Source organism: Paroedura picta, chromosome 5 (assembly GCF_049243985.1).
Source record: "Paroedura picta isolate Pp20150507F chromosome 5, Ppicta_v3.0, whole genome shotgun sequence".
Taxonomy (NCBI): domain Eukaryota; kingdom Metazoa; phylum Chordata; class Lepidosauria; order Squamata; family Gekkonidae; genus Paroedura; species Paroedura picta.
In genome coordinates this window covers 104,836,796-104,862,854 of record NC_135373.1, presented here as the reverse complement: position 1 = coordinate 104,862,854, position 26,059 = coordinate 104,836,796, and the positions used below count along the sequence as shown (strand labels likewise).

The following is a 26,059-nucleotide window of genomic DNA, read 5'->3' as shown; positions in this document are numbered from 1 at the left end:
TTTCTCAATCTGTGGTTGCTTCAGACCTCAATAGGTTAGAAGACAAATGTTTTCTGGCAAGATTCTTGTACCTTCAATATTTACAACCAAAAATGATGTTTCCCCAGCTCATTATATATCATTGTTGGAGGAAAACACTGAATTTCTACATTTCTTCATGGGCCCATGAATGCAAACATTGTTGTAATGGCTGTTGACTTATCTCAGCCTTGAAGCAAAAGAAAACGGATTATCATGAAGAAGGAAACCCCTAAACAACCCCCCTAAGCTTTGTAATATAATTTCTAACACAGCTCAATATAGGATTGGGGGAATGATTATTGTAATGATGCAAATAGGTGTCCTTTATCACATTACCAGGAGGTGTGTCTTCTATCCATTAACTCCCACCTAATCGGCAAAACCCTTCCAGAGCTGTCAGGAACCCCCAGGGTTTCATGGAACTCCCGTTAAGAAAACTTGGTGTAATATAATAGAACATGATAAGTTGACAGATCTATGTTCTGACTCATTATACGGCAGCTTCTTGTGCTCAGTACGTAAATACTACATTTCTTCTCCACAGTCCATACAGATTGCTAGTGCTGCTGTACTGAATTCTGTGTTTTCCTATTCATTCATTCATTCATTCATTCATTCATTCATTCATTCATTCATTCATTCATTCATGTATTTGTATACATAATATAAGGTAATATGGACTGGTACATTAGCAGCTGCTATGAGAAGCACATGACTGAGACAAAAGATGCCTTTCAGGACAACAGACCCAAACAGAAAAATGGATCAGCAGGAGTATGTTCTAATGGGCACATGTGCAGCAAGGTATGATCATAGCTATCTTTCTTTGCAAACCTGAAGACACAGAAATTTACATTAGGACAGTTTCATATGAACAAATCTCTCTTTGTAAGATATACGACAGTACACATATTAATTTCATGTACCAACATATTCCCATGTGCTAAACAAAAAAGGGAAGGAAATTTTCCTGTACCTTATAGAACCACAATCCCTTCCTCTATAGCATACCAAAAGAGTAAAGGTACTCACCATCTGCTTATGGCTTGGAAAGAATGATTGTTCCACAAGAGGAAATTTCTCAGGACCCAGAGAGTTGAAAATTTTAATTAGTTGAGAGAACTAGGGGAAAAAAAAACACAAAACAGAGAATGTCTGCAACTTTACAAGCACAAAAACCACACATACAACTGCTCACATCCTTCCCCTGAATTTTCAAGTTCTGAGTCACCAACTATTCCCTATGTGCTGAAGAGGAAGAATTCTACACTGCTGTACTGATGAAGAAATTGCGATGGATGAATATCTCCTTGTCATGTACTGTAGAAGGTGAGGAGCTGTAAATAAATTCCTGTAACTTGTTTTTCTCACTGGATTATGGTAAAATAGCACTAAGAGCGGTGGTATATAAGCCCAATTTAAATAATAATAATAATAATAATAATAATAATAATAATAATAATAATAATAATAATAATAATAAATCTTTTAGATACTCATTTTCAGTTTTGGACTCTGCACAAAGAGACCAACAATACCAAAAACGCTTTGAAACAGGGTTTTAGTTTGTACTGAATCACCTGTTGAGAGAACCTACAACTTCCAGATGTTAATCTCCCCTTAATAAAAAGATAAAGGGAAAGAATCCCCAAACCATTTGCAGCATGACCATCAAAAGGTCAGTCTCTTTGAGATCTGGTTTTTTATACATATAGAACACCAGTTTCTTCGGATTCTAGTGAGATCATGGGTGAATCTTGGTGGAGGGGGGGATACACCAAAAAGCCAAAGGAGTTATCTCAATCCAGTTCTACAAGGGGGAAAGCTTTGAAATTTGCAGTGCAAATAAGAAATGTAAAATTTAAACTTTACTTCAGATGCAATAGTGGGCAACTTTAGCCTCTCTGCCAGTAGTGACTTCTGTATACCCTTTGCTGTTCTTCTGTATAACCTTTGCTGACTTCTGTATACCCTATATAGGGCCATTTAAGAGGGGTAGGGCATGCTGCTGAACCCTGGGACTTTTCAGTTTAGAAAACTAAGGGATAGTTTATAAAATTATAGAGGTTTTAAAAAATTATATACCAGGTAAAGGGAGCGGCCATAGAAAGTTTTTTCTCCCTCTCCCAAAATACTAGACCATGGGACATCCAATCAAGTTGATGAGCAGTAGATTCGGGGTGGACAAAACGAAATACTGCTTTATACCACAGGTAATTAAAATTCCATAAGGACATAGCTTGTACTAACCCTCAGTGCTTCTACTAACCTTCAGTGTCTCAGAAAAGAAGATTAAAACCACTTTGACTTGCACACTGAGTAAACATAAGCTAGTGGGGTTCGGGAAAAGGGTTTATTCATCCTGTATCCACAGTAGAACTATATTTAATAGTAATTCTTTTAGCCCCCCCCCGACCCCCCATGCAATCATAAAAATACATTCAGATATATTGACCCTGCCTTTGGTAAAATCAAGGGGAGGATATCAGTGGCCATTTATAGGATCTCTCTGTTCACATGTGTGGGAAAGGGAAAGAAGGGGTTTACATTGCTCCTACATGACATTATGTCAGTGTTTCTTCTAGCTGCATGTATGAAGGAAGGCACAGAAATGAGGACATCACCATGAACATACTACTGCAGCAGGGTAATTAGGGAAGTGATTTAGAGTTGAAGTATATGACACATGTGGCTTTCCTATTCAGTTTCCTTTCATTAAATGTATGTGTAACACTTTGGCCCCCGTGTGCTGAGCAATGAGGATACCCAAAGACAAGGAAGTGGTCTCTATATACTTGGGGGAATCCCAAGCTATACAGAAAAATATTATGTCGTAAATTATCTTTCAAAAGCAACAACCCCCAAAACCTAGCACGAAGCAAAAGTAACTCCCTTAAAAGCCTAGCTTAAATCTCTTTCATTAGGGAAGCCATGCTGACAGCAGGGGAGTGTCAGTTAAAGGAAACAAGGGAAGAAGAAATCAGCCTGGGTAGCACACTTTTTCCAAATTATTCCCCCTCTCCTTCTCAGAAGTCCTCCTGGGGCACCAGAATCTCAGAGTCTACTTGATAAAGTGGATAGCTGCCAATGTCACGTCAATAACACACACAGCAAAAGAAAGCCACAGAGAAAAGAGTTGGAATTTCTCCATACTTGAGGGACTGCCCAGGTATGCAGAGAAGTATGGCTTTGTAAATTAATCAAAAAGAATGAAATGACCTGATGAAAACTGAATATGGTCAAAGATGGATGAGAGCAGGATCTGTTTCAAAAAGAATGGGGAGCGGGATTAAGCCTGGATTTAAATTTGTAGAACCTGGAAGAGGAGACTGAAGGGGGTGGCTCAAGATGTCCCAGTTGTTCCTGATCCCATGATTCTTTAGATATTTTATTTTTATTGATCGTTATTGAATATTTTTCCTGTTTTTCTAAAACGGTCCCTAAAGAATCCGAGCAGGAGTCAACATTTAGTGGAGCATGGTATTCCAACCAAACTCCACTACAGTGCAGTGCTGTCTCTTCTCCTCTCTGTATTCCAGCTACTACTCCTTTACTGGATGTGGATGAATTATAAACAACCACCTTAGCATAATCACATGCTGGAAAATATGCACATTATCCTGTTCATACAAATGGTTGCCATATGTAAGGAGAAGATTGCACAGAGGGAGTTCCTCCTGGTCTAGGAAGTAAAGAGCACCAGTCATAATGACTGAAAATGCAGCAGAGTAGTATTAATTTCTAGGGCTTTGCTGGCTTAATTTCTAAATGGTTTACCACAACAAAAATCTGTATTCCCTGCCAGAGATGATCTCAACAATGTAAGTCACGGCTGAAATGCATAACAGACCCACATCCAATTAAATAAAGCCAAATATTATTGCTAAATGCCAATCTGAATTCTTTGATTTTATTCAAGAGAGAAAGACAAGTATTGGCAACTTCCCTTGAGTTCCTCTGGGCTTTCAGTACTTGGGCAGTTCAGTTCCATGAAAGAGTCAATTTAGTGTTGGGTGGTGGGGGTGGGGAACAGACCAGTTATAATTCCATAGTAAAGCATGTTCTTTGTCTACAGAAAGTCCCAGGTTCAGTCCCCGGTTAAGGGCTCAGTGGGACAATGTCAACTATGAATGCAGAAGGCCTTAGACTTCTCAATTAACAGGATCAGGTAGAAGATGGTATGAAAGACTTCTGCCTGAGACCCTGGAAAGCTTCTGCCAGCAGAGTAGGCAATAGTGACCTTAAGAGATCAGTGGTCTGATTCAGTATAATGTAGCTTGCTGTGTTCACAGCTCCAGTGCTTCCACTTAAAGCAAGAGCTGGTAAACATTTCACTAGATTGCTGCCAGGCAGAGCAGATAATATTGAGCTCAATGGACAAATGAAGAAGAAGAGTTGGGTTTTATACCCCCGCTTTTCACTACCCGAAGTAGTCTCAAAGTGGCTTACAATTGCCTTCCCTTCCTGTGAAGTAGGTGGGGCTGAGAGAGTTCTGGTGGGACTGCTCAGTCAGAACAGCATGATCATGACTGCGACTAGCCTGAGGTCACTCAGCTGGCTGCATGTGGATGAGCCGGGGAATCAAACCCTACTTGCCAGATTAGAAGCCACTGCTCTTAACCACTACATGAACCCTGATCTGGGGCATAAAGCATATAATCAATTTAAGATGGCAAGTTCCAGTCATTATCATGTACAACATTCTCTATTTGCAAACAAGATGGGCACTTCCTATGATGCTCCTTTATCCTGAAAGAGCAATATTAATGTAGAGCAGGGACATGTGGATTTAATTTCACCTAAATTTTGGAGAGCCAAATCAGATAATCCCATTCAAAACCCCATCCCATTATGCCTTACAACAGGGGTAGTCAACCTGTGGTCCTCCAGATGTTCATGGACTACAATTCTCATGAGCCCATGAGCAAATGCTGGCAGGGGCTCATGGGAATTGTAGTCCATGAATATCTGGAGGACCACAGGTTGACTACCCCTGCCTTACAATACAAGTCGAAAGTCGAAAGATTTTATATGCCTTCTGAGAAAGTCCATGACCAAGCTGTACATTCTTCCCAAGAAGAACATTCCACAGCTGGAGCAAAAGAAGGCTCATGTCATAGCAGAATTTATTGGATGGGTAGATAGTTTAGGTTGCTTTTATTGCTATATTATTTTAACTTTCTTTGAAAGTTTTAGGTTGGATAAACTGGTAATAAATCTTGGGATAAATAAATACATTCAGAATCCAGTTTCTCCTGCAAATGTTAATGAATGCTCCCAGGAGGCATGTCCACTCCAAGTATGCTGGAATTAGTCTTGGGCAGGAATTTCCAGGCACCATAATTAGTGCCTGGAAGTGAACAACGCAAGATAGACTGGCAGTGCTCTCTGTTATGATGGAAGATGGGCTGTGGTGCTCAGTAATCACCACATGACCCAATCTGTGAATCAAGAACCAATGGTTGCCCTTTTCTTTTTCCTGCCATTCCTTGTTCATGGAAGGATAATGCATTTGAGCGTCTTAACTAGTCACCCAGTGGAAAGAATGTATTTAACGTACTTCTACCCATCTTTTCCCCCAAGGCAGTTTACACAATTATGGCTACAATATACACATTAAAATCGTACGAATAAATTCAGTATTCAAAAATCATCACACAAGCCAGTCATCAGTAGTAGAAACATTGACAAAAATGCCTAAAATAAAGTACTCTTGCGCTTTCTAAAGACTGTTAGGGAGTTTACTCTCCTTGCCTTAAGGGTTGAACAACAACTGAGAAATTGTATGAGCCGAGGAACATCATCACATATATCTACAGAATGAAACAGGCCAATTTAAGGAATGCAGTTGGCACAAGGGCTAGTACTGGGCTGAATACTAGATATCTTGGACTTCTGTTTGTAATAAAAGCTAGACTGCAACATCTCTCACTTCTAGATCATCTCATTCTAAGTTTGAGTAGATAGTAACTCCAATGCATGATCTGCCATGTAGGAAATCAATAATACAAATAGCCTCCATCAGTGTCAAGTTGCTCAAAGCATGGATGCTGAAGTCCAGGCAAATAAAAACTTTGAGGGACCTCATTACCAAATCCAAAATCACTGCCACATAGTCTTCTGGCAGAGGATAAGCCAGAATCCCTAGCCCAAGGTATGTGTGGTACCCAAAGCCAGCCGTAGGTACCCATTGGTCAAAGAGCAAAAGAACCACTGACCACCCCTTCCCTAACTGTGCTTCTTTTCACTCTGCAATCTTCTGTGGCTGGACAGATTAAGCATTTGAACAAAAATAAGTACTTGAGAGGGTTGAATTTGGAGTTTCTTCAGGAGTAGATATGGCCAAGATTCTCTCCTCTTTTATTGCATGTGGTTAATTGACTGATTAGCTGCAGTGTGTGTATAGTGCCTTTCAAATCTGCTGTGCCTCTTGATGACAGACATAGGACTTAATGGATAAAAAAGTCACCTACCACCCAGGGTTTGCTGCAGAAATTGTAGACGGAGAAAAAAGAATTGATGCTGTGGACACCACCGTACTGGAGGCCAATGATAAGGCTGCGGAAGTCCTCTCCTAGAGCCATGTTGTAAGCATGCTGCCGGACAAGAACAAAGTCGGGCTTGAAGGATCTAGGAGACATAATCATCAGGGTACATTAAGAAGCCAATCAAGTTCTCCTCTTCCATTTTGCCCTCTTTCTATCCTGTGCATGACGGGAACTGCTCAAATTTCAACCACGGCACCGATCATAATTCTATCAAAGACATCAATAAATAAAGGACTCCATTGCCTGACTTAGTAGAACTCCAAGGACTCCAAATACTTTCCTCACAATTTCCATTACAGGCAGGATCACGCAGGAATGATGTATAACAAGAGCGAAGGATCATAAATTATGGACAGGAAAGCATCTTCCCAGCAGTTCTCTTCTGAGAATCTTGGATGGATCTGGTGACACTTTTTGCAATATGCTACACAGATGACAGAGAGCAAAGCCAGATTCTGAATGCTTGGAGCTGCAAACCAGTTTAAAGACCTATGCAAAGTAAGATTATATGGGGCATTTTGAATGCATGCATCCATTAGGCACATGCTCCATTCTAAAAGAAATTGCCCCTTACTCCAGAGCACAACATAAAATAAAACTTGTGCTTCTCACTCTCGGGCTGCTAAGAGGCCTCTGGTTGTCATCTCTGCATCTAGCAAAGGCATGTAGAGAGTTGTTCTCATCATTATTGTCCTTGAATTCCACCTCCTTGGAGACTTGCCAAGGGTCTAGTCTAAGTGTTTTCCTGATGCAGTTTTAAGATTTGAGCTGTCTTTCCATAAGCAGGGTGTTTCCTAGGCTCTAGTTCCATTTTCATTGGTTATGTCACAAATATTCAAGTTTGGTCCCCTCCCCGCAGACTATACAATGTCAGGAAACTCTTTTCAAGGTCAGCTTGTCTATTGCAGAACCAGTGTGCATTGTAGAAGATTGTGAGGCATATTGCAGGGTGGACAGTTTGTCCTCCTGGAGTCATCACCAGACCAGTTTTGGTTCACTGTTGTCTCACCAAGAGCGAGAGCCTTAGAAGAAAGCATCGCATGCACCACAAAGATGGGAGGCAGATCGCTGTGATTCAGACTAGCTGTAGGCGTCAGTTCCAAAAGGCACCCAGCTCAGTTGACCCAGAATGCTTTAACTAACTTTTGGAACAAAAATGCTCTCTTGTTGCTCTGGGCAAAGGAAGGAAAATGTATAATTAGTCAATACGATGCGACAGGCTTGCACATTGCTGTGGGATTAATGGCCTGCTCAGGTAATACTCCGAGGCATAAAGCCAGCAACATGAGGGCTTTCGGCTACCTAAAAAGTGCAATAATCCCCTCAAGAATGCGCAGCCTCAGGTATGTCTGAGCTAATCGAAAAGAATAGTTGTGACATTAGAACAAATCTTGTGTTGTGCAATGCAGAGGCATTGTTGACACAAGGCTTGTACATAAAATTGAAGTTACTGGGCTGCATTGTTCTCAGTCTTGTGCTCCGTAACCTAAACACCTTGGATTGCAACATTCATACAAACAGATCACTGCTCTGCATAGTAAAGTCTAGAGAAAACATTCATTTTAGGCTTTGGCTGAAGGATTAGTCATTGCAAAAAAAACTTTTTAAAAAACAGTCCCCAAGCCAGCAGTTTAAAACAGTCTCGATAACTACACAAAATTAGTTTTATTTACTTCATTTTTACTCCCACTTCCCCCCCCCCCAGTGTGGACCTCAAATTGTTTACATTCTTCTTCTGAAGTGGACAAGTTGCTAGGTTCGGTCAGGGCGACCACCTGCCCCCTCGACCCCTGTCCTTCTTGACTCCTCAAGGGAGGCAGCCAGGTGATAGGAGGCCAGCTCAGAGACATCATCAACTCCTCCCCGAGTACGGGAGAGTTTCCTGAGCAGCTCAAGGAGGTGGTGGTTCGCCCTCTCCTGAAGAAACCATCGCTGGACCCGCTGGACCCTGCTAACGACCGCCCAGTGTCGCACTTAGAGTTCCTGGGCAAGGTGGTGGAGAGGGCTGCAGCGGACCAGCTCCTGGCATTCTTGGAGGAAACTTCGGCACTCAATTCATATCAGTTTGGCTTCCGCCCTGGCCACGGGGTGGAGACGGTTTTGGTCGCCCTGCTGGATGACCTCCGTCACCAGCTGGATAGAGGCGGGTCAGCCGTGTTGGTCCTTTTAGACATATCAGTGGCCTTTGACAACGTGGACCACGAACTGTTGGTCCATCGACTGGCCGGTACGGGGATATGGGGCACAGCCTTGTGCTGGATACGCTCCTTCCTCCAGAACCGGTCCCAGAGGGTTGCTGTGGGGGAAGAGTTCTCGCGGCCCTATAGACTCTCTTGCGGGGTCCCTCAGGGTGTGGTCCTCTCCCCCACATTGTTTAACATCTTTATGCGCCCTCTGACCCAGCTGGTATGGAGCTTTGGGCTGGGTTGCCATCAGTACGCTGATGACACCCAGCTCTATCTCCTAATGGACTCTCCCCTGGAACCATTTGCCAGATGTTTGGAAGCAGTGTCTGAATGGTTCGAGCAGATTCGCCTGAAACTCAACCCCTCCAAGATGGAGGTCCTGTGGCTGGGGGGAAGGTGGCGGGAACAGGCAGCGCGTCTACCCACCCTAGCAGGGGTGCAACTTACTATCGTGCCCCAAGCTAGGAATTTGGGTGTGACCATTGATGCCTCCCTGACTATGGAGGCTCAGGTCAAGAGAGTAGCGGGCCAGGCATTTTTTAATCTTCGCCAGGCCTGGCTACTAGCACCCTACCTGTCCCCTGACCACTTGGCCACAGTGATCCATGCGATCACTCCAGAATAGATTTCAGAATAGATTTCACCTCCAGAATAGATTTCTGTAACTCGCTCTACGCAGGCCTACCCTTGTCCCTGACCCGGAAACTACAGCTGGTGCAAAATGCAGCTGCCAGGGTCCTCACTGGAACATCTTGGAGGGCCCACATCCAGCCGGTGCTGAGGCAGCTGCATTGGCTGCCAATTGCTGCCCGGATCTGGTTCAAGATTTTGATTTTAACCTTCAAGGCCATACGCGGGTTGGGACCCACATACCTGAGGGACCGCCTACCGCTCTATGCCCCCCACAGGGCCTTATGCTCTGCGGGTGAGAACTTGTTGGTTGTCCCCGGCCTGAAGGAAGCGCGCCTAGCCTCGAACAGGGCCAGGGCCTTTTCGGTCCTGGCCCCTACCTGGTGGAATGAGCTCCCAGGTGATCTGCGGGCCCTGCACGATTTGTCAGCTTTTCGCAGGGCCTGTAAAACAGAGCTCTTCCACCAGGTCTATGGTTGAGGCTGGGGTCAGCGAATCAGGGACATCGCTCCCCCCCCCAGGAGTTGGAGTTTACGCTACTCCCCTATCCTTTCCCCTTCGCCTCTTTGATAATTGGGGGAGGGATGGGATTTTTAGCCGTCATGTTAGTAGATTGATGTTTTAATGGGAATTTTAATGGGGTTAGTTGTTGTGACCTGCCTCAAGCCTGTCGGGAGAGGCGGGAAATAAATCTAAATAATAATAATAATAATAATAATAATAATAATAATAATAATAATAATAATAATAATAATAATTGTTCCTTGGGCCTCCTCACAAACTCTCCACTCTAAGCTTGGGACACCAAGACTATTATGTATGCAGACAGCGTGAAGCTTCAGAGTCATATGCAAATGAACAATTGTAAGCCAACCAATCAGGGACTATCATTAATGGAGACTTGTGGACCAATGAGGACCTTCTGTTAAGGTCCAATCAGGGCTCTTGGAAGGCTGGTTTGACTGTATATATGTTCTTGCTCTCCCCTTGTTCAATGTTTGGTGTTTCTGGTTGGAATTGGAGTTTAAAAAGATGACACATAATGGTGGCTTGGCAGGAAAATACATTTGAATTTGGGAACTCTTCACTTGGAAATTGCAAGTTAAGATCTGAATGGGGGAATTTTGAAAGGGAGAATTTTGAAAACACAAGGTAAGGGGGCAAGAAATTCAGATCTACTCCTAGGGTGGCAAAATTCCGTGCAGAATTTTTTGCATTGTTTGATACTTTGAAATGTGATGCGGAGGTTTGCTGTTGTGTGGAAATGGTTCAAGTTTCAGATGCACACAGTGTAATGCAAAGACAGGAACAATTTCCTCCCCTCCACTTCCCAGCTTCAAAGTATCATAATCATGAGAGAGGAGGGAGAGATTCACATGGCAAGCAAATCCGTGAACTCCAAATAACTCCCCCGTGTTTAATAAGCACGTCTCCATTGTTCCACTGCTAACTTGGCTTGTCGCCAAGTCTCACACAAATTAGCCATTTAGAAAGTGTTCTCCATTAACAACAAAGGGTCTAACAAAAATTAACTTAGTTAGTACTGGAATAAAATTGTACAAAAAAGGGAAGCTTCCTTAAAGAAAGGCCATGGCCAAAGAAAGAAACAGGTGAAAGAATATTACCATGGGTAAAAGGTGTAAAGGGTTGGGCTTAAAGAAGTGGGGGAGTAGGCTAGTTAGCCAGAAAAATGGTTTCTATGGGAATCCCCCATGACACACATATTTTTTAAAACCTGTATTGTAAATTATATAATAAAAACACAATTTATTATATAAGTTTTGGGGAGCACAGATGACTGCAAGGAGAGGAAATTGACCAGTTATGCAATTCAATTTCCGGTTAGGCGCTTTGGCCACCACTGCTTCAGGTGGGAATTGCTGCTTTGGCAGCCGAAGCGCCCAACCCTACATCATGCACCGTAGGGCCTCATTCTGAAGATGCCTTCCCCAACTTCCAGACCTATGTATCTGTATTGAGAGCTTTTTCTTTGTATCCTATCCTTCCAAATAAGATCTCAGGGCAGCATCCTTAAAGTTTTCTCCTTTCATCCTCGCTAGAGTTTTGTGAGGTTGAGAGATGACAGCTGACCCAAGAGGAACATCATCGCTGGGCACCATCCATAGGACTCCAGTGGTTTCAAGACATTCCTGTGTACCTTTATCACTACAATTATCCTTCAGAGGAGACCCAAAACTTTAAGGACCAAAAAATTAAATGCTAACCAAGAACTCTCAGTAAGCAACAGTGAGAGGGGGGGGGGAAGTATTTCCTGGGGTCAAGTAAAAGTCATCTGGAGCTGTATATGTGTTCAACAAAGCAGAATCAGAGTCCAAAGTGCTGACCTCTGTTTGTCCCTGCAGAAAGCAGACTCAATAAAAGGCTATGATGAAAGGAAGCAAATTAAGATAAGAATGATACATGATCGAAAAATAGAGCTCTAATTTTTTCCTGCTATTTAACTAATTATTAAAAACAAAACCCACCCGAGAGCTGATAGACAATAACTCCTTCTGATAAGGAATCTGGAATGTGAAATGGCCATGGAAACCATTAATCTCTCCAATCTTTCCCCACCCTTGTCTGGTAAAAGTCATTTCTGATATTGTGGCAGCTGCCTGTACTCCAAATGTTTTTCCAATAACTGTCAGCCTTTTTCTCACACATCGGCTGGATGCCAGCTGCTGAGGAGTTAAAGAGGGACGTTATTCATCCACGTGATATGCAAACTCCCAATGAGAGATCACCCCCACCCCAACAGCTGTTTAATAGCAGCAACTGCAGAGAAGGCAGCGAAAGACAGAGAGAGAAGAGAGTTGTCCATCCCCAAGGGCTTTGTTTTTCAAAGATGGTAATGCTTGCGGTTTATGACAAATCAGTTTGCATATGGGAATAATTTTTGAACCTTAATATAGATCCCTGTAAGACCCGATGTCAAAGACGTGCTTAATGTGAGATGAACCGGCAATTGTGTCAGGATTGGTATTTTAACACTGGTATTGAGTCAGTCCAGAAGGCTGCAATATAGGCACGTGTTTATATACCAGCAATTGTGGAAAGCAGTACAAAACATTTGTACAATAGAGAAATAGTGGAAAGAGACAGAGTTCATCCTTGAAGATATTCTTGTCATTAAGTTTCCAGCTCCAAGTTGAGAAGTGAATGTCTGGGATATCCATCTTAGTATATCTGAGGGCATTGCCTGGGGAAGGCAATTTTGGAGGGAATGTGATGCCAGCTAAGAGAGGAAAGTCTCTCCCCCCCCCAGTGAGTACCATAGCTCCCCCCCCCCACTGTTGCAACTTCTGCTGCTGGGCTGCTACACTCCCTCCATGACATCGATGTTGCACCCAGCATGGCTCCCAAAGCCCCTCTGTCCACAAGGCTGCCAGGCCGCCACTCTCCCAATCCCCCCCTGTTCATTCTGGGGAGCCCAATGAGGCCTCAGCCCTATCCTGTGGATGCCTCCAGGCCTGCGACTGCCCCTGGGTTGCTTCTCTGCCATCTCCAGACCTGACATAGCCTGCCACCTCTGGGCTTGGTGCAGTGTCCAGCTTGCTTCACTGCCTCTGCTGGGCCCATCATGCCCTGTTCCACCAAAGGTTAATAGTTACAATCGTTCTCTGTGCTTGCTTGGAGAAAGCTAGTTTACTTTTGAGGGGATTTAAACCACCCTGTGGTTTAAATCCTTTAAGAACTTTTCAGATTTTTCAACAAACCTAAATTGTCACCCAAGTTTGCATAAAAACTTGTTTTGCGTGAATGTGGCCTTGATCTGCAGATTTAGATATCCACAGTTGGAGGCCACATGTGTCTAATTATACATAAGTAGAAATCCTGCAGTTTCCACCATGTAATATGTGGAAGGGCCCATGCACTTTCTAGGTAACCTTTATTTTATTTCAATGACTGGGTACTCATTATTTTATCAGGAGAGATCTCAGTCATAGGATACTACTATAGTTACACGGGTACTATCCACTGGGTGTGCTACTGTGTCTATAGGCTACAGGATCAGGTTGACTATATAGATACAGACTATCAAAGTCTACTGTAATTTTTTTCCTGGCTTTATAGCATTGCTGTCATTGGGCCATGCAGCATTTGATTCAAGATTGAGTCTTTCAACTCTAAAACAGAGTTCTTCATAATGGAAAATTAAAGACTATTGCAAATTTACTGGAAAGTCAACTATATAAAAACATGGGAGTATTGCCAGCTTCTGCATCACTTGAAATACATTTACTCAAATGCTAAATCTATATAAAATTTACTATTCAAGCTGTCTTACTTGGCATAGGATATTTGTCAATTACAGGAAAAGAGATATGCTGCTTTTCTTTTGAAACGTCATTTCTTGAAATCTAAATGTTTTCCACGTTCGTCCTCTCATTTTTCAAGAGAAAAGTCTACCTGTTCTCTTGAAAAAGTATCCCAAAGTGGCCAGTTATGCTAACATATGTTTCAGATAAATTAAAAGAGAGAATTATTAATCACATCAAGGGTAGAGTGGGGGAGCCTGCTGAGGGAAAGATCAACATGGCTTCTGCAAAGGAAAGTCCTGCCAATTGTTGGTGTTCTTTATGCAGGTTAGCAGGCATATGCTTAAGGATGCTCTAGACTTCTGAAAGACTTCTGACTAGGTACCTTAACAAAGACTGTTGAATAAGCAGAGCAGGTGCAGGATAAGAGGATGAGTCATTTTAGAAACTGGTTAAATAGGAAGCATAGAGGAGGAATCAATAGACAGTTGTCACAACAGAGGTCCCACAAGGATCAGCATTGGTGCTATTTAATTTGTTACTAAAAGATCTGGAATTGGGGGTCAGTGATGTGGTGGCCAGGTTAGCAGATGATACCAAATTATTCAGGATTCTGAAAACCAAGGTGAATTGTGAAGAGCTACAGAAAGAGTCCTCTAAACTGGGTAAGTGGGTAACAGTCCTGATTATGCCAGGCTCTGACAAAGATCAAATTCAGAATAAGATTCCCTCCAAATGACTTGATAGTACAGAGGCATTTTAATAAAGCAAAATATTCTCCCTAAAACCGCCTAGACTAAGGCGGTTTAGGATCTTAAAGATCCAAAACTGGTGAATTAGTTACAAGTGAGCTTCCTCATCCAATCCTGAATGAAATGGCCCAAAATGAATAATACTGGGTTTGAATGTACTTAAATTAGCTTGTGTCAGGCATAGTTTGTGTCTATCTGAATTTCTGGGCTGTGAAGCTACTAGTGAAATCATAAACAGAGTTACACCCTTCTAAATTAATTGAAGTCAATGGGTTTAGAAGGCTGCAAGTCCAGCATTGCACTGCACATTTTCCAAAGGTTCTGTCAACCACGGTACTGCTATACCAGCAACCCTTGTTATTACTCCCACCTGTACTAGGTAAGTTTTTATTGAGAACAGTAAAAAGATGGCTGCCACATAGCAAATGCTGTTGCTGGGGCCAAAGCTGAGGTAATTAACAAGTGGAATCTAAACTTTAGAGGCATTTGGGCACAGCTCATAATTAGTTTGGAAGTTATAAGGTGGGGAAGTTCATACACCGAGCTCCCCAGTTTTAAATTCTACTGACATCACTACTTGGAATTGTGTTTGGAAAAAAACAACAACTGGGAACCAGCATGGTTCTCTTGGCAAGGGCTGCCTGCCCCCAGGGACACTAATAAGCTCATCTGGCATATTCTGAATGAACTGAAATTTCCTAATCATCTACAAAGGCAGCCCTTTGTAGAGCAAATACAACAGCCAAGGCAGAAGGGTACCAAAAGATGTATCCTTAGATCTCCCCCTTTCTTTCCTTCGAAGTGACCATATCCCGTATGCCAGAATTTCAGCTGGAAAAGGGCAATTGCCTGTTCTAGAAGCAATGTCAGATCCAGAGATAGTTTAAATCAACAGGGAAGGGGCTGTCACCACAACCAGAAAAGCTTTCAGCTCAGCCTTCCTACCATCAGCAACTCTGCCTTGTCTGCATTAAGCTTTGGTTCACACCGCACTTTACCAGTTCTAGATTCTCTCTTCAAACCATTCACGGTCAGGGCCCAGTGTACCTGAGGGACCGCCTCCCTGCCTATGCCCCCAAAAGAGCTCTGCGCTCCACCGCCACCAACTGACTAATGGTCCCTGGCCCTAAAGAAGTCCGCCTGGTCTCGACCAGGGCCAGAGCATTCTTTGTCCTGGCCCCCACCTGGTGGAACGAGCTCCTGGAGGAGATCAGGGCCCTGACGGAGCTTAAACAGTTCCGCAGGGCCTGCAAAAAGGAGCTCTTCCGCCAGGCATTTGGTTGAGACCAGGCACAACCAACAGCGAATGAAGGGCCCCCGCTCCCCCCGCTCCCCCCCTTCCTCCCAGAACTTCACCAGAGCGCTCTGGACCAGTTGTGGTATTGCAATGTTGCATCGTTATGCTATTTATTATACTGTTATACTGTTATACTGTTATTAATTACTGTATGTTTTTAACGAAGACTGTTTCATGTATTGTTGATTAGTTTAATGTAAACCGCCCTGAGCCTTCGGGGGGGGGGGTGGTATATAAATCTAAAAAATAAATAAATAAATAAATAAACAGGTGATGACCCAGGCTGACCTGGATAGGAAAACTTCGAGGCTATCTCAAGACAGAATGCCAGAAATTGAACTTTTATACTGCAAAATGTGGATTGTAAGAAAAGCGTGAATGTGCACATTCCTGATGTGTGCTTGGGAGTGAGCAGCTTTTCTGCAGTGAGCCATATCCATGTTGGGATAACCAATGAGAAGATTTCATGTTCTTCCTCAGCACACCAACAGTACATGATGTTCTGTGTGAAAGGGTCATAAGGTTATGTTTTTAGGCCACAAAGAATCAGAGATTCCAGTGTAAAAGGTCACAACCCTATCAAGAATCCATGCACTCAGACTGACAAACCAGAATCAATAGGAAAGTCACTTTTAATTAAAAGATGAATAGGTTTACAACGAGGAAACAATAGCCCTTGACTATTCCAAAGGTTTGACTGACAGGGGAATTTTAGTCAAGTTATCAATGTCAAAAGCATGAATGCTGTTAGACAAAGGGGATAAAATGCTCACATAGACTACAGCATCCAACTAATCTCTGCCTACCACCAGCAATCTCTTCATTTACTTATTACTTGTTAGAATTGCTTCTGCACAGCTGACCCATTGACCCCTTGGCCTCTGTCTTTTGACCAGGAACAGGAATCAAGGGTTGGTCCAAAAACAACTACTCTTCTTTTTGATCTCTTCTTCAAAAAGACCAAAGCTGGAATGATTTTATTGTGCCAAATAATCAAAGCAGCTATTTCCATCAATACGGTGGTGGCTTCACCTACCACAGTTATTGCTAACTTGCATTACACAGTGGCTATTAAACAGTAATTAGTTTGATTCAGGATCCAGTCACAGATGCAGTTTGGATTCCTGCCTATATGTCTTCTAATTCTCAAGACTTAACAATAAACAGGACTCTTTGTCTAACAATGTGGGCATCAGTCCATAAAAAACTTTAAACTAGAATTTTAAAAATATACTTTTCAGGTTTCTTTTTTGCTACAATACAGCTATCTCTCTGGAAAGGTTGGGCATGTTTCACTGGATACAGAAGTTCTCAGCAATTCTTAGCCCATTTTTACTTTTATTAGATGGAAGAGACTACAGGGGTTTTCAGGGTCATGAATCACAAACTGTGTGGTTCACAAAAGAACATCCTGGTTCAGTTTTGTGTTCAGCCGTGAACCACGAACTGCTGTGAACTGCATCCCTAATTGCCAACCCTGAGTTGAGAAATTCCTGGACATTTGGGGTTGGGGCTTATTTATTTATTTATTTAAAACGTTTGTTAGCCTCCATTCTACCTTTCACATGGAACATGAAATCTGGACCCCCCTGGGGCCAATCATTGCCCCTGATTTACATCTACTTGGTATACAACTGGGAATAGACAAGCTGAGGACTAAGAGACTATAAAGAGTAGTTATTGCTGCCATTTATGCTGATTATATTTGTAGTTGTTGGCAGGCTGGTATAGTTTGCCATCTTATGACATTCTAGTGTTTTTATTACCATGTTGTGAACCGCGAGCTGGCTGGCCCAGGAGTGGCGGTATAAAAATCTAATAATAAATAAAATGTAATAAATAAACATCGTGCGTGATTGATGTGGTAAGGAAGCCAATCACATTAGAACACATAACTTTGCTGAATTCAAGGAGAATCACAATATAATGAAACAATGATTATAAGAACACACAAAATAGCAGAAGTGAAAATCTCATCTTATGGCTGCCAGTAAATTAAATTACTCAGATGCAGTTCTAAATAAAAATGCTTTCATCTACGGAAGATCAACAGCAAGGGAGCCAAGCACACCTCCCTGGAGACATTGTTTCATAATCGTGGGGTTGCCACTGAAAAGGTCCTCTCTTGTGTACCCAAGTTTCTTGATTGGTGGGACAGTCAGGAGGGCCTTTCCCTGCAATCTTAATTTATGGACAGAAATGTACGGGAACCTCATTATCAACCTTTGCATGCTTTTTGTTGTCCTTGTGATCTGGTATTGTTTACCATTTTACTTGCTCCTCACCACAGTGACACATTAAGGTCCAAGAGACAACATTCTAACATTGCATTTTGGACAGTTCTTTAAACTATTAACGATCTAGTATAGAAAAGAGCAAGAATCCACTAGCACCCTAAAGTTTAACTAAATTAGTCGCAGGTTATGAGCTTTCGTAAGTCATTGTTCACTCACCTGAATCTGATACCTGAGTACCTGGGTATCTGAAGCAGTGACTCACAAAAGCTGAAGGAGGCATTTTACAGCCTTGCTACAAATGTTCGTCTTTAAGGTGCTCCTAGACTCTTGATCTTTTCTACTGCTACAGATTAACACAGCTACCCTACTCCACCAAAAGCATACAGTTATTGATAAATTTATTCAATTTACATATTAGTTCTAGAGGGCAAAAAGGACATTTTTAGGGTAAAAATGCTTTGCTTCAAATTATACATAATTATGAATATCCCTGGTTTATTTTCCACTTTCATGCCTTGGGTGAATAGATAAACTCATTCATTTCCTGTTGTTGCCTGGCTTCTCTTGAATTTCAAGGACATGAGCTAGGGCTCATCTGTGTGACATAATAGGATTGGTGGGAGGGAGCCCATCCTTGAATCTGGACAAAAAAAAATCTGCTTCCAGCTTCCACACAGATCACTTGAATGCATCGGGAATTCTTTTTCTTACTAAGGTTATGGAGAAAGAGAGCAAGAGAAACGAGGGAGTCTTTCCAAAAGGCCCAGCAATAGCATGCTTTCATGCTGACAGTGCCAAGTGTGTCTTTGTGTGTCAGAGCAAAGTGTCTCTCTTGTGTTTTCCCCACCCCCGCCCAGTAGCTTCAAAACTACTCCAAAGATGGTAACACAAGACAGTCATGCTGAGTTTCCCAAAGGCCAATTCAACACATGTGTTGAACAAATGCTCAGCATTTGCAGTGGCACATCAGAGCAGATATATGTCAAACAAATGCCCTGGGCCACATATGTAAGGACGTCATCCTGAACATACATCTAGGCACTCATTAACAGCCTCCTGATAGCAAACTAATTTGAGTCCAGCCTTCTCTATCTCAGTGAGATTGATGGGACTGAAATGGATTTTTAAAAAGTCTTTTGAGCTGAGTAATAGATTATGATATTCTGTTGAGCACAATGTACAACATGAACAGCAAAGAAGCCCAGATATCCTCATGGTCAAGACTGCCAGCTTGGTGGTAGTGGTTAAGAGCTATGGCCTCTGCTCTGGAGAACCACATGCAGCCAGCTTGAGGCAGTCCCAAATCTCTCAGGACTCTCTCATCCTCACCCACCTCAGAGGGTGTCTGTTGTGGGGAGGGGAAGGGTAGGCAATTGGAAGCCATTTTGAGACTCCTTCTGGTAGTAGAAATTGGGGTACAAAAAATAAGTTCTTCCAGGATTTCTTTACACCAAGGCAGAACGACCATATATGTAAACAACCACCATTGTTCTTTGATAGAGAGCCATTTGAAAGATGGCAAAACAGGTAACCCTGATCACTTAATGAAAACAAAAGCATTTTCTTGCATTTGTAAAAACTGGAACCATATTGCAGACGAGTCATTTTATTTTTGGCATCCAGAGTGAAGTCTGATTTTGATAAAAAGCAAGAGGGGTTTAGTCTTCACTGGGATTGAAATCTAACATATAAATTAGAGCTCTGTCTGGATTAACTGTCTCTGAATTGATCTCAAGTCAAATTATTAATCATGAATGTTGCTTACCTAGTTTCTGATTAATCCTTTTAAAAGCTTATAAATCAACCATTTAATATTTAACGGCTTTTTGCATACCAGTCAGCCATCCCATTCTCCATTGTAGGCAATTTGCAGCTACTGCTGTGAGTGGGGAGAATGGAACTTTCTGTCATTTTTAACATAGTGCAGTTCAAGAAAGAAAACCAGATCCACTCCTGCACCAAGGGGAACAGGAAGAAGTAAAACACAATGCAATGCGATATCTACCTTCAAGCCTGAGATTTTGCAATGAGAATAACATTAGCCCCAGCAGTAGGTCTTGGTCTGCTTGTGTACGTATCCAAATGTATGTTCTTTTACTTAAATTTGTGTCTGTCCATTTGGATATGAGAAACACTTGCCTTTTGGCCATGAGTCTCAGCTTCTTTATTGTTATTTTAAAAGACTGAAGCAAAGAACAATAACACTTAAAACCACTTTTGCTACTGACGGGGTGGGTCCCAAAGCACCTTGCTGCTTCTCTTATAGTTGCCTTTCTCCTACAGAGCAATATTTAGGGGAATGGAGTCACTAGATCTGACTCATGAATCTTTTGTAACCACTTGCTTATTTATCAATAGTTTTCTGGACAGGTGGCAAATAAATGTTCTAAATCAATTATAAATGTACAGATGGAGTAGGTATTATAATGGAGCAGCTGCAGTCATACAGGAGGTTCCAGTCTGACATTCCTACATGAAGATGACCTTTGTGAAGCCATGACTAAAATCACTGTTCTTGGGAAAGTTAACATCTCTCAGGCAATGGGTCCAGTAGTATATAATTATGCACAGTATTATTAGAGGAATCAGTGGTATATAACTTGTAAAGTGCTTTGCACAATCAAAATCCCATTAAAATGTGTTCATCACTGCAGTTATTAATTGCATGGGCCAAGGGCTCAAATAATCCAGTCTGCCCCTCCCTCCTTGTTTGCATCTTGATTTACAGCCCATTGACATAGAAAAGTGGTGACTCTGCTAGGTTGGCAACACTAATCAAGAATATGTGAGTCAGTTGGAAGGAAAGCATCCAGTTCTCACCTGACCACCTTGCTGCCATTCCTAATGACCTGCATGTCCACCATGCAGCCAGCAGATACATATGCAGCCAGGTTCAGTTCCGAAAACTCTGCCTGCAATGGAAGATAAAAGAACATTAGGGATCATTGATACTAGAAAACACACAATAGGCCCTGACCTAGGGGGAATCTGCATGGCAGAAAAGTGGCAAAACCCCTGCTAAAAGCAGCATGTTATATTTTAGCTTTGCACCTGAGAGTGGATTTAGTCCACAGAACCCACTGAGTTAAAATTCCATCTGCACATTTAACTCCGCCATGGGTGCTTTTTGCGTGTTATCGCCACGGTTTCTGAAACCCACTCTAGTTGCCGATTAATTTTTCAGATTGAATGTTTGTCTCAAGTTAAGATTTCCAGGAGGCAGCATCAGATCTAATTACTGCCAATTTGCACAGGAAACACTCATTAAGTGTTTATGTTTTAACATTAATGCAGCACGAGGACTCCGGATTAGGCTTATTCCAATAATAAATACAAGAGGAATTAAGTGGTCAGAATGAAATCCTAAGGGAACAACGTCTGAATGGGACTTAAATTCATGTTTGGAAACCTTCATGTGGAATTATGTTTGAAATCTGCTGTTGTGCCCCTGGCCGGCTGTAAACCTGAACACTGGAGATTTGTGCTAGCATTAGGAGCCAAAAGCCTCATTATGTTTCAAGAAGAGGAACCCTTATGAAAAGGTTTAGCTGTTGAAGATTTAATGATTTTCAAGCTAGTGAAATTGGACAGCCTACAATTCAGTTATTTCATTATTTAAAAGTAATCCCCCCCATTTTAGTGCAAGAAGAAGGAAAGCATTAACAAAACAGTTAGGTATTTAGGACCATGAAACATTTCTGACTTTGGTGAAGTTGTTAGCAGAAGTAAAAGGGCTAGTCAAAGTGCAGCCCTCTAGATGTCCGTGGACTACAATTCCCATGAGCCCCTGCCAGCATTTGCTGGTAGAGGCTCATGGGAATTGTAGTCCATGGACATCTGGAGGGCTGCAGTTTGACTACCCCTGAGTAAGAACATACGTACTATTCCAACAGTGGTGGTTATGATTTGATAGTGCTGTCACTACCGTCTGAATAGATATATACTTTCTGTCTTACAGGATATGGCGGGGAGGCCTTTTGAGTCTGGTGGTGGGTGGGGACTGAGGGACTGGATGGCTGCTGTTGTTAATTTTAAGAGTTGGGCTTTTATTCTAACTGAGGGGATTTTTATTGTAACCCACCACAAGTCAGCTAGTCCAAGAGTGACGGGTCATAAATCAAATTAAAAATTAAAAATCTACTCTGGTAAGATCTTACTTCCAGTACGGGTTGTTCTGTTTTGTGCATCACAGTTTAAGAATGTTGTTGATAAACTGGAACTAGAGATGCTAGCCTCCAGGGCCCATTATGCACAGAGTGGAAGGTCCGCATTCGGGGTGGAATGGCGGTGGCTAAAATCACCAATTATGCACGCTGCAGGTGGCAACTGGGCGCAGAGTCAATGTATGCTGCCGAAAAAGCCGCGTTAGCGAGATGTGGAAGGAGGGCCCATTATGCACGGCCACCGAAACTGCGATTTCGGGTCGCATGGAAAACGCGGAGGGGGAAGACGTGATGCACACCAGTTATGCACGGGGCGGGGCACAGCAGCGGCAAAACCCAGAGTAACTGATTATGCATGCAGCGATCCCGGTTGTGCCCCGGTCACCCGGAAGCTGTGCTTTCTTCCGCGTTTTGCGAACGCAGCTTTTTCTGCGGCATGCACCGAAGCTGCAGCCGATTGCAGCTGGCACCGTGCGTTATCGGTTATTTTAGTCGCCGCCATTCCACCCCAAATGTGCGTTATTCCCCCCGTGCATAATGGGCCATAGTGGAGCTTCCCAGGACCAGGGCGCAACCAGAAGCGTCTCCGGAGTAGCCGCACGCATAATCGGATACTCTGGGTTTTGCCGCCATTGCGTTACAGATCATCTCCAGACTACAGAGATTCGTTTTCCTGAAGGAAATGGATAAACAATACCACATATTGGTTGTATGACACAATTAAAGTTATGAATCATGATGATTGAAAAAGCCAACAGCTATAGCTTGTTTTTCAGCTAAATGCTATTTGACAACAATGTTGTTTGGAAAAAGTTTTATTTCTGTGTGGTTTTATTTATGGTAATTTCACCATACACAGTTCCGGTTGGGCTGTTTGATTCTGCATTAGCCTTTCGTACTGTGCAGGCTGTAGACAAGTGAGCTGAAAATTAAGGCCCGTGAAAGGGAAATGAGAACATCCAAAAGCAAACAGTTTACACGTTTCAATATTGTTACAGGGTGTTCTGAGAGCTGTGTCTGTAAAAGTATCATCATGTTGGAAACCAATGCATACTTATAATAAAACAGGTGGGAAGGAACATTGCTGGAATTCGGCTGCAGAAGTGCTAATCAACTGGACATTTCCTTCTAACATGTTCAGCTCTGCTTGCCTAAGAAAAAAGTTCTATTTTTTTTTAATGTGTCACAACTTTCCCCTCAGAAAATACCCTGTTTTCACGTATGGCAGATGAAGTGTGAAAATCTGCAGCATGATTCAGCAGGCATCTGGAAAAACACTTTAGGCCTTAGCAAGTTTCTACCTTGACAGACAACCTAACTGATTCTGATGTAAGCTAGTTGCCCAAAGTTTTCTTAATCCCAAACGATCCCAATTGATGCCCTTAGCTAACTCAGGAGTAAACTGCATCACTTCACCCGTTTTTGACAGACGTTCTCATTGCCCACTGACCTGTTCCACTCGGATCTCCAGTTCCCCATTCACCTTCTTCCCTTGAAAATACTTAGCCCTGTGGGGGAAAGGAGAGAAACAGAGAGAGTTAAATAGGTATAACAGATACTTATGTTACCTCAGTTTTCGTTGGCTTCTGTTTTCTCTTTCTTGGTCCTTTTTCAATGGAGTTGATTTCTCAGTTTCATTTGCATTGACAGTGGGCAGATATGGGTTTGGACTTCAGAATGAGCTTGTAAATATATACCCTGACCTCCAAGTGGAAACGTGAGATTTGATTGGGCTAGCCATGTAATTTATAGGATGAAACAACATGGAGAGCTGCTCAGAAAACAGGAGATGCTCTCCCCTAATGACAGGCTTTCTCAACCTGGACTTTGTGAAACCCTGGGGTTTCTTCACAGCCCTGGAAGGTTTCCAGAATGAGTGGGAATTAGTTAATTTTAAATATATTTTTAAATGTGTTAAACGTTTATTGGGCGATATGACCCCCCTTCCCAAAATGGCCACTGATGGGCCTAAAGGGGGTGAGGTGGGGAGGGGCCCCAGGTGGACATGGACACAGCTCTGCTTTCCACCCATATTCTGCACAATCACTCCTCTTCTGGGGGTTCTTGAAGCCTGAAGAATCTTTCAGGGGTTACTCAATAGTAAAAAAATCGAGAAAGGCTGCATATATAAGATGCCAGCTAGTGCTATGTCTGACATTTTCACATGTCTCTCCTGTTCACATGAAGCTGCCTTACCATCATCTGACTGCATCAATCCATCTTGCTCAGTACTATGTGTTATGGTCTTCTGTCAATAGATTCAAGTTATTGTAAATCATATAAGGCTACCTGGTGCTGCCATGCTCTACCCTAGGACCCAATGGGCTTTGAGAATCTCAGCAATTACCTCATTCTGAAACCCACAAACAAAAGGAGAAATTATAGTTTGGCAAGTGGAATTTCAATGTTCCCCTGCTTAGAACCGGAGGTGCTTTGAGCTTCAGTCTTGCAAGGAAATCTTGATTGCCTCTGTGTTTGGATATCTCTACGCATGAGCAGGTGAATGAAACACACAGAGAATTAAGTATTAACACACAGAGTATGAAGACCAGACTGTCATATCCAGAGCAGTTGCTTGGATCCTAGAAGCACGGCTGAGAAGTAACAGAATGTCCTGTTCCTGGCTCATAAATCTACCTCTTGCTGATCATGTCATAGCCCCCTTCTGCTTGTTCTTGGCCTCCCCTATTCATCACTCTGTTGTTTCCTTTGCTTTATTTCCTCCACCTTTCATCTTGAATGGCAGAAGAAAAGCACATAAACAAGGAAGCAGAGCTGATGAAGGTCTTCAGGACACTTGAGCTTCCCAGCAAGGATTCCCAGGAACATGCCACACAGACAGTTTCCATTCCTGACAGTAGAAGCTAATGACATAAGAATTTAGTAGGTTCAGAAACTGCCCATCAAACTATCTCCCAAACTACAGTTGTTTGCAACAGCTGCATGAAAGCAGATTTGTAAGGACTCTGATTTTAGAAGAACACAGATTTTGGGGATCAAAGCTTCAGGTTAAAATCTTAGGGCCATCTAGGGTTGCCAGTCTCTCTAGAGCCCGTTTCCACACTGGGAACTTTGCTGCCCTGGCTTCTATGTGGGAGCACCATTCCAGGGTGGATGAGGTGCACTGGACCAAATGTTCCCTCCAGTGCAGTGTGGAACCTCCAATGTGGAAACAGTCTAGAGGTAATCTTCCAGAATTACAACTTACCTCCAGGCTACAGAGTTCAATTCCCCTGATGAAAATGGCTGCCAGACAGCCAGTCTCCAAGGGGAGCCCCATGTAGGGTGCATTGCAGTAATCTAACCTAGATCTTAGCAGGGCAAAGTACACAGTGGCAAGATCTTTTAATACCTTGAAGGGCTACAACTGGCTCACCATCAGAAGGTGGTAAAAGGCACACCTGACCTCCACTGCCACTTTCTTATCCAACAAGGGGCTTGGGTTCAGCAGCATCCCTCCCCCAATGGATACGAACCTGCTTCTTTAAGGGAAGTGTAACTTCCCCCAGAACAGAGGAAAACCCATTTCCTGGGTCAGACCTTCCCCCCACCAATATGCCTCTGTTTTGTTGCAATTAAGCATGTTAGCCCTCATCCTCTCCAAAACTGCCTCCAGGCACCTATTCACAGTTTCTACAGCTTCCCCGGGATCTATTTGTAGTGTGAGATGGAGTTGAGTGTCATCTGCTTATTGGTGGTAACTCAGTCCAGATCTCTGGATGATCTCTTCCAGCAGTTTTGGATAGATGTTGAAAAGAATGGGGAACAAGATGGAACATTGAGCAACCCTGTAGCTCATAGGCCAAGGGGCAGAGAAGCAATCCACACTGAAATAAATCTTTGAGGTAGGACCAGAACCAGTGCCTCCCAGTCCCAGTTCCTATTCTTTGAAACTGCGCTCCTCCACATGCAGCCCTCTGGGTGACCTTGGACTAGTCACAGCACTGATAGAGCTGTTCTGAC

At 42.8% G+C, this 26,059-nt stretch overlaps 1 protein-coding gene across 3 annotated transcripts in view; it reads right to left on the bottom strand.

Moving 5' to 3' along the window:
* Positions 1 to 26,059, bottom strand: part of SYN3 (synapsin III) — a 218,315-nt gene that overhangs the window by 156,261 nt on the left and 35,995 nt on the right. For all 3 annotated transcript variants that reach the window (XR_013231385.1, XM_077339669.1, XM_077339668.1), the window contains exons 3-6: positions 23,547 to 23,604; positions 20,754 to 20,845; positions 6,495 to 6,651; positions 1,054 to 1,143 (exon numbers count right to left, since the gene is read on the bottom strand). Coding sequence is in view for 2 of the 3 variants with exons in the window: in XM_077339669.1 (XP_077195784.1) it covers positions 1,054 to 1,143; positions 6,495 to 6,651; positions 20,754 to 20,845; positions 23,547 to 23,604 (397 nt within the window). In the remaining variant the exon portion in view is untranslated. The remainder of the gene's footprint in view (positions 1 to 1,053; positions 1,144 to 6,494; positions 6,652 to 20,753; positions 20,846 to 23,546; positions 23,605 to 26,059) is intronic.